Consider the following 11,415-nt stretch of genomic DNA (forward strand, 5'->3'; position numbering starts at 1 on the left):
ACGTACCACAAAAAAAAAAAAAAAAAAAAAAAAGAGCAGCCCCCGCTTGCCGCAACTAGAGAACACCTGTGCGTAGCAACGAAGACCCAGCGCAACCAAAAATAAACAAATAAATTAAAAAAAATTCAATCCAGTTTAGATCGTGTGGAATCACAGGCTGCACTCTTCCTCCCTTTTTCCCTCCAAGACCAGTTCTGGGATGGGGGTGGGGGAGGACGTGGCCACACAGTAATCCCCTGGAGGGTTTTCAGGGCTGCACACCGTGTGTCTGATTTAGTAGATCTGGAGTAGACCTGAGAATGTGACTGTCTAACAGGTTTCCAGATGTGCCGGTTTGGGGACCATCTTTGAGAACCCGTGTTCCAGGTGAAAGCAGCTTATGTTGCTCTTGACCTTGTTCCCTGTTCTTCAGGTGGGGAAGACATATGAGCTGCTCAACTGTGACAAGCACAAGTCCGTGTTGTTGAAGAACGGACGGGACCCTGGGGAAGTGAGACCAGACATAGCTCACCAGGTAACTCCAGGGACAGAGCTCAGGCCCCCGTGCCTCTGTACGGAAGGTAAGGCAGCTGCGCGCGACTTCTCTTCCGTCTTAACCGTGCCTCGGTCTCCGCCTCCCTCAGAGTTTACTGATGCTGATGGACAGTCCCCTGAACCGGGCTGGCTTGCTGCAGGTTTATATCCACACGCAGAAGAATGTGCTGATTGAAGTGAACCCCCAGACTCGAATTCCCAGAACCTTTGACCGCTTTTGTGGCCTCATGGGTGAGAGAGAAGCCTTAGGACTTAAACTTGGCAGTAGTGATGAAGAGGCAAAGGGATAAATTAAGTGTGGAGTTTTTACGTGGGGGAGGGGCACGTGTGGCTGATTCCAGAACGGGGGGTCTGTGCTTTCTTCCCACGCACAGTGGGTACAGCCTGCGTGGGTTCCTGGCTGAGGAGCAGGGAGGGGGCCTGTCACCACACAACCAGTGTGTGCTTGACAGCTGCTTGTTCGTGACTTTTCAGTCGTGTAGACACGCAGGGCATGTGGAGCTCAGCTCACCTAAGGTTTTTCCTGGTTAGATTGCTGGGCGTAAGAGGCAGGCTCTCTGGCTAGCTCTGAACTCTTTTTTCTGCCCTAGTTCAGCTTTTACACAAACTCAGCGTTCGAGCAGCTGATGGTCCCCAGAAGCTCTTGAAGGTGAGGTGTTGACGGCTACTGGTTGGAGGTAGTGCTCTGGGAATGTGTCTGGGGCTGATTCTTCTGTTTTTCTTTAGGTGATTAAGAATCCAGTGTCACATCACTTCCCAGTCGGGTGTATGAAAATCGGCACTTCTTTTTCCGCCCCGGTCGTCGGCGATGTGCGGGAGCTGGTGCCCAGCAGCGACCCCGTTGTCTTTGTGGTGGGGGCCTTCGCCCACGGCAGGGTAAGGCCCGGGCTCAGCTCTTAGATTCTTCCCGGAGCTGAAGCTCAGGACAGAATCCCAGGAGCGCGTAGCGTTCTGACGATCCTTGTCCTTATAAGTTGGGAACAGATGAAGCTTCCGTTTCCTGCCCCCAGGGCGCATCCTTTGAGGCATGCTGGCATGTGTGTCGCGGTCAAAGCCAGGGCCGTCTCCGTCCTTTGCCCACACTGGTATTAAACAGCACTGGGAAATGGTAGTTTTCCTGCCCTAGACGAGGGCTGAACCTGTGACGGGAGTGACGGAGCCGGCTGACTGACTGCTGTCTCCCCAGGTGGACGTGGGGTACACAGAGAAGATGGTGTCCATCAGCAACTACCCCCTCTCTGCTGCCCTCACCTGTGCAAAGCTCACCACAGCCTTTGAAGACGCGTGGGGGGTCATCTGACAGAACGCCCTGCCCTGACACAGAGACTGTGGACGTTGCTTCCCGGCCCCGGAGCTCAGCTGACTGCCGCAGGACCCCTTCCTGCACCGGGACCGGGGTTTGCGCGACTCTGGGCTATACGCCTGCTATTTGTTTATCTTATAAACAGTGTTCTTGCAAACCTGGCTGTCCTTTGGGGATTCCTAAGCTCAGAAGCCTCTGATGGTGTGACCTGGCGTAACCCCTCAGACCTCAGGAAGACACATGAGGTTACAGTGTTTGCAGTTTGGCCCTGGGCTTCGCAGGTGGGCTTTGTGCCCTAAAGGAGGGAGCCCTCATTATTTCAGCCATGGCAGGTGTGGAGGGCTGTGTCTGAAAGAAAGCAGCCAGGAGCGCCAGCAGTGAAAAACAACACACTGAGGTGACTTTATCCGGTACAGTCCTAGGTAGAAAAGTGGAGCGGTGGGGCCGTGCCCCTCCCCTCCCCCCATGGGGGGGGGGCGGAGGTAGCGGCACATATACAATCATAGTAAATTGGCAGAAGAAAACCACAACAGATTCCTGGCTGGAGGGGGAGAGATAAGGCAACGTGCATGGGGGAGCCCAGAGGGGAGACAATGGGCCCCTCTACTCCTCCCACGAGAGTCTCCCCTTTGGCCCCAGATGGAGACGTGGCCGGCAGTAGAGGCACAGCTGGGGGAGCCCCGTCTTCCCGCACCCTGGCTTCTGGTTCTCTGTGCTCTGGGACGAAGGAGTGCTGTGCAAAGGGAGGCAAGTCGTTTCTGCACCAGTCCTGCTCTGGGCCACCTGCAAGGGGAGAAGGCGGGCAGGCAGGTCGGTCTCGCCCTCCTAGTCCCTGGTCTGCAGCCCTTCCAGCTCCCTCCGGGCGCGCCTCAGGGTAGCCAGTGCCCCATGCTGTGGTTCCTGGAAGCCAGGCCCCGTGAGGTTCCCCCCGCATCTCCAGTACTACCCCCCGCCCCAGTCTGTTGCTCTCTTCTGTCACCTGGTAGTTTCAGCTCAGCTGGAGGGATCTTACCAGGGAGATAGATTATTCCATTTTCTTTAACTTCTCTTTCCTCGGCACCATCGCTTTGCGAACGTAAGGCAATGTGAACAGTAGACTCAAGAAGAAGACGTGGCCAAGGAAATAGACGGCTTTATACACCTGTGGAGGGATACAGGCCGCCGCGGTAGACAGAGGGCCTGGGTTCAGCCCTGCTGCCTGAGCGTTCGGTGGCTCCCTCCCCTCCTGGCAGGCAGGCCCTCGTGTACCTTCAGCCATTTGTCCCACGTGAAGAGGCAGAAGGCAGTCATCGAGTAACCCATGAAGAGCCAGTGGATGGTCTGCTGCACCAGATAGTAGAGGGGCTGCAGGACCCTGACGGAGGCCAGGCTGCTGAGGGCTGGGCTGTCTTGAATCAGGCTGGCAGCCTGTGGAGGAAGGGGAGAGGGCTCAGCATCTTACCCCTTCTCAGGCCCCTTTCATCCACCACCCCTAAGGCTTACCTGTCTTTCCACAATAACAATGAGGAATTCCATCTGAAAGCAGACCAGGTACCCTGAGTGGAGGCCGTGCCAGAGGGACAAGAATAGCAATGAGAGGCCCTGGGATAGTTGTTTATTTCCAAGGAACTTGAGTCGTTTGAAGAAGTAACTAGAGAGAAGGGTGAGAAAGGATGAGACTCAGATCCATCCTGCCTCTGGGTTCCCTCTGGAGCCCTTAGGGGGGCAGGGGTGGCGGCTGCTCCCACCGGGCCCCCTGGGGGAGGGGAGGCAGTGCCCTCGGATCACTTTATTTATGGCTGCACTGGGTCTTCGTTGCTGCACGTGGGCTTTCTCTAGTTGCGGCGCACCGGCTTCTCATTGCAGTGGCTTCTCTTGTTGCGGAGCACGGGCTCTAGGTGCGTGGGCTTCAGTAGTTGTGGCTCGTGGGCTTCAGTAGTTGTGGCTCGCGGGCTCTAGAGCGCAGGCTCAGTAGTTGTGGCGCACGGGCTTAGTTGCTCTACGGCATGTGGGATCTTCCCGGACCAGGGCTGGAACCCGTGTCCCCTGCATTGGCAGGTGGATTCTTAACCACTGCGCCACCAGGGAAGCCCCTCCGATCACTTTAGAATGAAAGGCAGTGAAGCTGATGAGTCATGGTTTAGACAGAAAACAGACGTAAGTCTCAGCTGGGGCCCCGCCTGGTACAACGGGTAATGACGGAGGGCCTGCCAGGCGCCTGGTGCTGAGGCTGCAGCGGTGAGCAGGGCAGGCCCTGCACCCACGCTGCTGACAGGCCCCCCCCAGTCGTGGGACTGAGGAAGTGTTTGTGAACATAAGGCCAGCAGCAGAAGTGGGGTGAAAACCCAGCACTTACGGCCGTGTATGCCTTGTTTCCGTCTTTCAAAAATGACAGGGATGGGACTTCCCTGTGGCACAGTGGTTAAGACTCCGCCTGCCAATGCAGGGGACACGGGTTCCAGCCCTGGTCCGGGAAGATCCCACATGCCGCCGAGCAACTAGGCCCGTGCGCCACAACTACTGAGCCTGCGCTCTAGAGCCCGCGAGCCACCACTACTGAGCCCACGTGTCACAGCAACCAAAGCCTGCACGCCTAGAGCCCGTGCTCCGCAACAAGAGAAGCCACTGCAGTGAGAAGCCCGCGCACCGCAACGAAGAGTAGCCCCCGCTCGCCACAACTAGAGAAAGCCCGCGCGCAGCAACGAAGACCCAACGCAGCCAAAAATAAATAAATTAAAAACAAAAAAAATGACAGGGACGGTTTGGGGGGGTTGGGTTGGGGACAAAAGTGGGTGTGGCTGGGGGTGTGACAGTGACTGACGCGGGGGCCCCCCGAAGTGGGGAAAGCAGGAGGAAGTGACGTGCGACCTCCCCGGCTGGGCGCTTACCGTGCCACCCAGGCGTTGGTGTTGATGTTGAAAGAGGCGATGGTGCCCGTGAAGCGGGGGTCTGTCTCAAAGAGCCACACCTTCATGTTGGCGCAGGTGTCCCACTTGGCCCTCCCGAGCTCGTCAAGGCCGTGGAAGCCCAGCCCCGTCAGGATGCACACGCCTTCCTGAGGGAGCCACGGCGTAAGCGACCCCGCCGCTCTGCGCCGCGCCCAGCCTGCAGCCCGTCTCGCTGCGGCCCCGGGCCCTCTCTCCTTACCGTGACCAGCCAACAGGCGACGTATTTGTACAGCACAACCTTGCCCCAGACCAGCATGTACGTGCAGCGGAACCAGAAGCTGCGGTTCTTGACAGGAGAGAAGGCACGAGCATTAGGGACACCGCCAGGCCAGGGAGGGCCCCCCGTGCTCCCCGTCCTCACACGTGTGCTGACTACTACTCTGTGTCCCCCCGACGGTCTGCCTAAGTGCTTTGCCACAGGCCAAGGGGACCCAGCAGGGAGCCCCCTCGGAGAGGCCCTCAAACGGTGCCGTCCTCAACTCCTCTCCTCAAGAGCCGGGCACCTGGGACACTAGTGCCGGGGGACTTTTACATCCACGTTCGACGTCAGCTGAGGGAGCCCAGCCTCCCCAGAGCTGGGACGGAGCCCGAGCCAACACTCCCCCTCCCTGGGTCCTGAGCTCCTAGAGCCCTGGTCTGCCTGGGCCAGAGGGGGCTCGAGCCGCCTGGCTGTAAGAGGGCGAGCTCGAGCCGCTGGGGGAAGGTCAGGGGTGCGGAAGTGCGCCTGGCACAGCCCTGTGCCCGCGAAGGTCGTTCAGTGCTGGCTGATGAACGGGTCCCGGCCCGGCTGGCATTGACACCAACTCTCAGATCTAGAGCAAAACCAACACGCGTTTGTAGGTGGTGTTACCCACTTCTCGGCTATCTACGGGCTCCTGGCCTGGCCGCTGTCTATCCCTGGCGCAGTCGCGCTGCTGCCGTTCAGGAAGCACTCACTTCGTAGTCGTCGGTGAGGAGATAGTCTTCTGTGATGTGCTGACTGAGCAGGGTGTAGCCCACTAGGTAGACAAGGCCCAGACTCAGGCGCCTGAGAGCAGGTACGGAGCTGGAAAGGAACGAGCGGGGTCACCACGGGCGGAGGCCCCTCCCTTCGCCCTCCGACCTTCACGAGGGAGCAGCTTCCCAGAATGAGCGCAGCCTTAGGGCTGGACGCGAGGATGGAGTGTGCAGACCCTGCGAGTTCGGGGGGGGCGGGCCGGGGAATCTTGGGTGCTCGCCCTCAGCGGCCCCGTGGAGCTCGAGGGCTCCCCCAGGTGCTCGGGCTACACCGGGACCGAAAGCCTCATGCAGAGGCGGGGAAGGACCGGTTTTGGACCTGCTCCCTCCTCTCCTGGCTGGGTCAATGCTCCAACGCAGGCTGGCCAGGTTCTCGGGAAAGGGGTTTTCCTGGTAACTTATCAGTCTTCTACTGTTAGATATACTTTTATATATGTAGATTTTGATATATTTAACAGTATTTTTTAAACTGGGAAAGTGAGTGTTAAAGGCAGGGACAGGACTGGTTCAGGCACAATCCTATGGCATAAAAGTGAATTTTTAATGTTTGTACTACAGGGTCGGCAGGGATGGCGGGCAGTGAGCCAAGCTGCAAAGGGCCCCCTTCCCGCACGGAGCGCCCATCACAGGCCGTGAGCCAGGCCCGGGCCAGAGAATGCAGCCGGCCGGCCTTCCGGAAGTCACTTCAGAAGTGGCTCTGTGTCGGGCCACACGCCTACGCAGACGTCCTGCCCGAAGGGGTCGTTACCTGTTTGGTATCTTGCCCGGTAGGTCAGTCAGCTGTCCCTGCACCAGCTTCATGTAGTGGTTCATTGAGAACTGGGGCCCCACCAGGAAGGCCCCATAGAAGTAGGAGAAGCCAGCAACCTCCAGCAGGGAAGGGACAGCCCGTATGGCGTATTTCTGTTGCTCAGAGGACAGGGATTTCTATGCCGAGAAGAGAACGAATGGTTCAGGACCCCAAGAGCCAGTCTGACGGCTCCCCACCCTTGTCCCCACTGATCCAGGTTCTTCAAAGAGAGCCTCTCTGAGGGGACGACAGCACAGAGAAGAGTCGGGGCCTCAGGGGGTAAGGGGCGTGTGCGGGCGTAGCTCAGCCTCGGCTGGCGGCTGCTGCTCTCCCAGCGCCCTGCTGGCCCGGGTCTCTGCGCTCTGAGCGAGAGCTGGGCCCGGGCATCTAGGCTGGTCGGTCCTTGATCAGTGCGGCCGGAAATGGCGATCACACGGGCGGGCGTGAGGGCGCGGGGATAACAACAGCCGTCCTCCTTCCCTCTGGTTAAACTCCTTCCCGTCTCTGCGGAGGGAGGGGTACTTACTTGATCTTTCCCTCCGTCATAGTAGTCGATGGTGAGACCTGAGCAGAGAGAGAAGGTGTGGGTGGAGAGGAGGGAGGGGACACAGGACGTGGCCAGGAGCGCACGGGGCGGGGCCCGGGGTAAGCTTACGGTCTGATGAGAGGGGCCTGGGTGTCAAAGGGGAAGGCAGGGCCCCACCACTCACCGATCAGCTTCAAGGTCAGGACACAATGTGGCATTGTCCACTTGATATCGTAGTTGCCAGTGGCTGTGTAATAGTATCCGGCAAGAAGGTAGGCCTAGGAGAGGGGCAAATATTGATTCTACCATTGCTATGATTTATTTTCTCCCTGCTCTGAAATCCAATGTATTCTTTTCACTTTTCCTTTTCCTGGTCTAGAAACTGAAGCTGTAAAGGGGAAGAGAAGTCCTCAATGCCTACACTCTGCGGCTCATTCTACGTGGATGTTCTGCCTTGCCTTTCAGTGACTCCCATCATGGACGGCTGGCTTAATCTGGTCAGACTCAAAGAACCCCAATGGCACAGTCCTATGCCAAGGACTGCCGGCACCCCGTCCTTGAGGCGGGTGAAGCGTCGTCACTTCAGCCTGCAGATGAAACACCTGGGCTTCTGGAAAGTGACCCAGAGCCACACTGCCAAGTGTCGTGGGGAGAAAGGATTAGAAACTGGATCTCCCAGTCCACAGCCTCTTCTACACCACAGTCCCCATCCTCCCCGCCCCCAACTGCTGTCAGCTGTGACCTGAGCTGCGCAGGGAAAGACGTTTACCATCTGGAAGCAAAAGGTAGTGAGGACGGCAGTGATGGTGCGGCCCATCAGCCGGAGGATGAGGAACTGAAGCACGATGCATAGCAGGGAGTGGTAGAGCTGGATTCCTGGATGCGGAGGAGAGAGCAAAGTTTTGCCTGTTTTTTTCTGCATTCCCACCCTTCCTGAGACTTCTAAACACAAAGAGAATATATACATATAAAAAAAACTTTGAAATAGAAAAAAAAACAAAAAAAAAAAACAAAAAAACAAAAAAACTTTGGTATTACGCGGGCCTCTCACTGCGGCGGCCTCTCCCGTTGCGGAGCACAGGCCCCGGACGCGCAGGCTCAGCGGCCACGGCTCACGGGCCCAGCCGCTCCGCGGCACGTGGGATCTTCCCGGACCGGGGCGCGAACCCGCGTCCCCTGCATCGGCAGGCGGACTCCCAACCACTGCGCCGCCAGGGAAGCCCATGATTTTTCTTCTTTTTTAATAGCCTCATGTTTTGGAAGAAGGGAAGGAAATTAACTGTATAAATATAAAGGACTGCCAGGGAGTTGCTGTATTTCTGAACTTTGGGCCTAAGGGATGCTCCTGAGGGGACTGCTTGGGTCTGTCGGCCAGTTCCAGCCACAGCAGAGACAAACCGGTGCTTCTCTGTTGATGGTGTCTGGTAAGGGTAACCATTCTCAACATGCTTCTACCGGGGAGAGGAATGTATGTGAAGGGAGGAGTTGAGCTTGTGTCCCTGCCCATACAAACCCTCTGCGACCAGAGCACCACAGCTTCGCTCGCCATCAAATTCTCCCCAGGAAATTTTGTTCAGGTCTGTTCCTCCCCTGGTTCCCTGTAATCACAGTGCTGAGTTCACTCACCAAAGTTATAATAAGCAATGGAGAGGCCTGTAAAGGTGTGGAAGAGATGGATGAGGTAGCTGTCCTTGTAGAAAAGGTAATGCCGATAAAACAAAGCCAAGGGGTAACCTGGAGGGGGAGGAAGAGCAGAAGAGGGTTACTCGTGTCTGGTGTCCTCCCAGGTTTGTTTTGGAAGTTGATCTGGCATGAAACTCAGCCCAGAGAGGAAAAAAGCATTATATGGATGTCTACAAAGACAATAACAGCATCCCCAATTCTCAAAAGAAGTCTCCTTTTTTTTGGGGGGGGGTACGCGGGCCTCTCACTGCTGTGGCCTCTCCCGTTGCGGAGCACAGGCTCCAGATGCGCAGGCCCAGCGGCCATGGCTCACGGGATTAGCCGCTCCGCGGCATGTGGGATCTTCCCAGACCGGGGCACGAACCCGTGTCCCCTGCATCGGCAGGCGGACTGTCAACCACTGTGCCACCAGGGAAGCCCAAGAAGTCTCAGTGAAGATATTTTATATTGAGGCAATACCAACTGGGTCTGAAGACTAGGTTTCATTTTTGGCTTATTAAATATTGCTAGGAATTCTCTCTTGCATTTTCCTTAAATGATACAAGGGATTCAGGGTGCCCGACTATGCCCAGAAACACCATTTGACACCTTTATGATCTATAATAATTTCATCACTAGCAGAGTATTATCAGTCAGATTATTTTTTCTTTTTCCTTTCTTTTTTTTTTTTTTTGGCCGCCTGGCATGTGGGATCTTAGTTCCCTGACCAGGGATCGAACCCACGCCCCCTGCAGTGGAAGCGTGGAGTCCTAACCACTGGACCACTGGGGAAGTCCCTCAGTCAGATTGTTAAGAGGATAAATATAAATTATTCCCGGCTACAAACTGGGGTTGCTGACGGCATATACAGTTGCATAGCAGTTACAGGATACATGCAGATACTCCTTACATAATGGGCAACGACCAAGTTATAAATCCATCTAGGTATACTGGGAAAATGTCTTCTCAAGCCGTGACTTAGAGTATGGTCCCGGGGCTTGACTGAACTACAGCGGATTTCCTGATGGGCCATGAACTGATGACGCACGGCCAAGGCTTGCTTACTGAATTAAAAAGGGCCAACAACATTTGTTATTCCTAAACTAAAATTAGCATGTTCCCTGGTTTTACTACAGACCCACACTCAGTGTTCCATCAAGAAGTCTGGCTGATGTGCTTGGCAACCTTCCTACTGCAGTAGCGCGTGTGCGAAGAGTTGGGATCCCTACTGATTTTTGGAAGGACACTTTACCCAGTCTATCATTGCATAATCAGGGTTCTGAATTGGTCATGGTTTACAGCTGCTGCAATTCTTACTTTTTTTCTCTTTTTTTGGCCACGTGGCTTGCGGGAATCTTAGTTCCCTGACCAGGGATCGAACCTGTGCCCTCAGCAGTGAAAGTGTGGAGTCCTAACCACTGGACCCCCTGGGAATTCCCCTTACTTTTCAATCATAAGTTGAAGTTAGTTTATCATTGGAGATATAGTTGTGAGTTTGGTTAACTCTGCAAGGCTTAGATGAGTGTCATACATAAAGTGCTCAATTATTTAAGTGAATAAGTAAATGGATAATCATGTTATATATTAGCTTATGTCCTTCTAGTCTTTCTTCCCATAACTTTTTTTTAAACTTATGATCACAACCTGTGTACTCACGTATCCTAGTTTTTTCACACAACAGTGTATCAACCATTTATCTTCTTGGTGCCAGGATTTGCTGGGGTTCTTTTCTTTAAAATTTATTTTATTTTTAAATTTATTTTTGGCTGTGTTGGGTCTTCACTGCTGTGCGTGGGCTTTCTCTAGTTGCGGCGAGTGGGGGCTACTCTTCGTTGCGGTGCGCAGGCTTCTCATTGCGGTGGCTTCTCTTGTTGCAGAGCACGGGCTCTAGGTGTGTGGGCTTCAGTAGTTGTGGCTCGCGGGCTCTAGAGCACAGGCTCAGTAGTTGTGGCGCACCGGAATAGTTGCTCCGCGGCATGTGGGATCTTCCTGGACCAGGGCTTGAACCCATGTCCCCTGCATTGGCAGGCAGATTCTTAACCACTGCACCACTAGGGAAGCCCTGCTGGTGTTCTTTGAAAGCTGCTCTCATAATGGGCTACGCTCTTTACCAAATTTATAGCTTCATGCAAATAGTTGATTTTGTAGATATTCTGTGGACTACTGACTCATTTGCTCACTCATTCATCTGACAGATGTTTATTACGTGCCTATTATATTCCAGGTGTTCTGTTTATGTAGCACAGAATGAGGGACGAGGTGGCATGGAATGGTTTATTTTCTAGCTATCTGAGATGAAGTGATATAGGACTGCTAGCCAAAGAGGGAGGAAACTGTGACCCTTTCAGTCAGATGAACGAGTAAGGAAATAGGACAAGTCTCACACATACCACGTGGGCAGAAATTTGGCAGGATTAGCAGCCAGTATTGCTAAGAACCAGAGCCAGGTGATAGAAAGTATACAGAATAACACCCAAATGTCTTAAATCTTTTGCTTTTTATGTTTAATGTTTTAGGAATAGGGGTATAAAGGACCAGAAAGAACAAATAGGGTAGATCTTCATTACCTAGAGTACTCATAAATAAGTTCTGGACAGCTAAGAGTTTACCTCTTAAAGCACTTAAAGGGTTAAAAACCTTTAACCAAGTGAAATCACTAAAACCCTTTATCATTTGG

General features: G+C 54.4%; 2 protein-coding genes across 2 annotated transcripts in view; one reads left to right on the forward strand and one right to left on the reverse strand.

The window, feature by feature from the left end:
• Positions 1-1,990, forward strand: part of EMG1 (EMG1 N1-specific pseudouridine methyltransferase) — a 5,735-nt gene extending 3,745 nt beyond the window's left edge. Inside the window, exons 2-6 of the mRNA XM_007108310.3 lie at positions 413-514; positions 624-765; positions 1,125-1,183; positions 1,261-1,410; positions 1,721-1,990. Coding sequence (XP_007108372.1) covers positions 413-514; positions 624-765; positions 1,125-1,183; positions 1,261-1,410; positions 1,721-1,834 — 567 coding nt within the window. The 3' untranslated portion in view covers positions 1,835-1,990. The remainder of the gene's footprint in view (positions 1-412; positions 515-623; positions 766-1,124; positions 1,184-1,260; positions 1,411-1,720) is intronic.
• A 225-nt stretch (positions 1,991-2,215) lies between these two features.
• On the reverse strand, positions 2,216-8,963 carry LPCAT3 (lysophosphatidylcholine acyltransferase 3). Its single transcript, XM_028483671.2, has 12 exons — positions 8,703-8,963; positions 7,846-7,952; positions 7,261-7,354; positions 7,077-7,114; positions 6,509-6,687; positions 5,701-5,809; positions 4,964-5,050; positions 4,705-4,871; positions 3,320-3,467; positions 3,086-3,244; positions 2,850-2,978; positions 2,216-2,620 (listed from the first exon to the last, which is right to left on the reverse strand). The coding sequence occupies exons 2-11, from the start codon at positions 7,891-7,893 to the stop codon at positions 2,862-2,864; spliced, it is 1,146 nt and encodes a 381-aa protein (XP_028339472.1). The 5' UTR covers positions 7,894-7,952; positions 8,703-8,963; the 3' UTR covers positions 2,216-2,620; positions 2,850-2,861.
• Between the last annotated feature and the right edge of the window lie 2,452 nt (positions 8,964-11,415).

This window comes from Physeter macrocephalus, unplaced genomic scaffold (assembly GCF_002837175.3).
Source record: "Physeter macrocephalus isolate SW-GA unplaced genomic scaffold, ASM283717v5 random_55, whole genome shotgun sequence".
In the NCBI taxonomy this organism is placed as follows: Eukaryota; Metazoa; Chordata; class Mammalia; order Artiodactyla; family Physeteridae; genus Physeter; species Physeter macrocephalus.

Coding starts and splice junctions, on each gene's coding strand:
- LPCAT3 (XM_028483671.2), bottom strand. CDS start 7,893: ATGGGCCGCACCATCACTGCCGTCCTCACTACCTTTTGCTTCCAGATG. Junction 7,115..7,260: donor CCTGACCTTGAAGCTGATCG/GTGAGTGGTGGG, acceptor CTCTCTGCTCAG/GTCTCACCATCGACTACTAT. Junction 5,051..5,700: donor TCCTCACCGACGACTACGAA/GTGAGTGCTTCC, acceptor TCTCCTGTCAAG/AACCGCAGCTTCTGGTTCCG.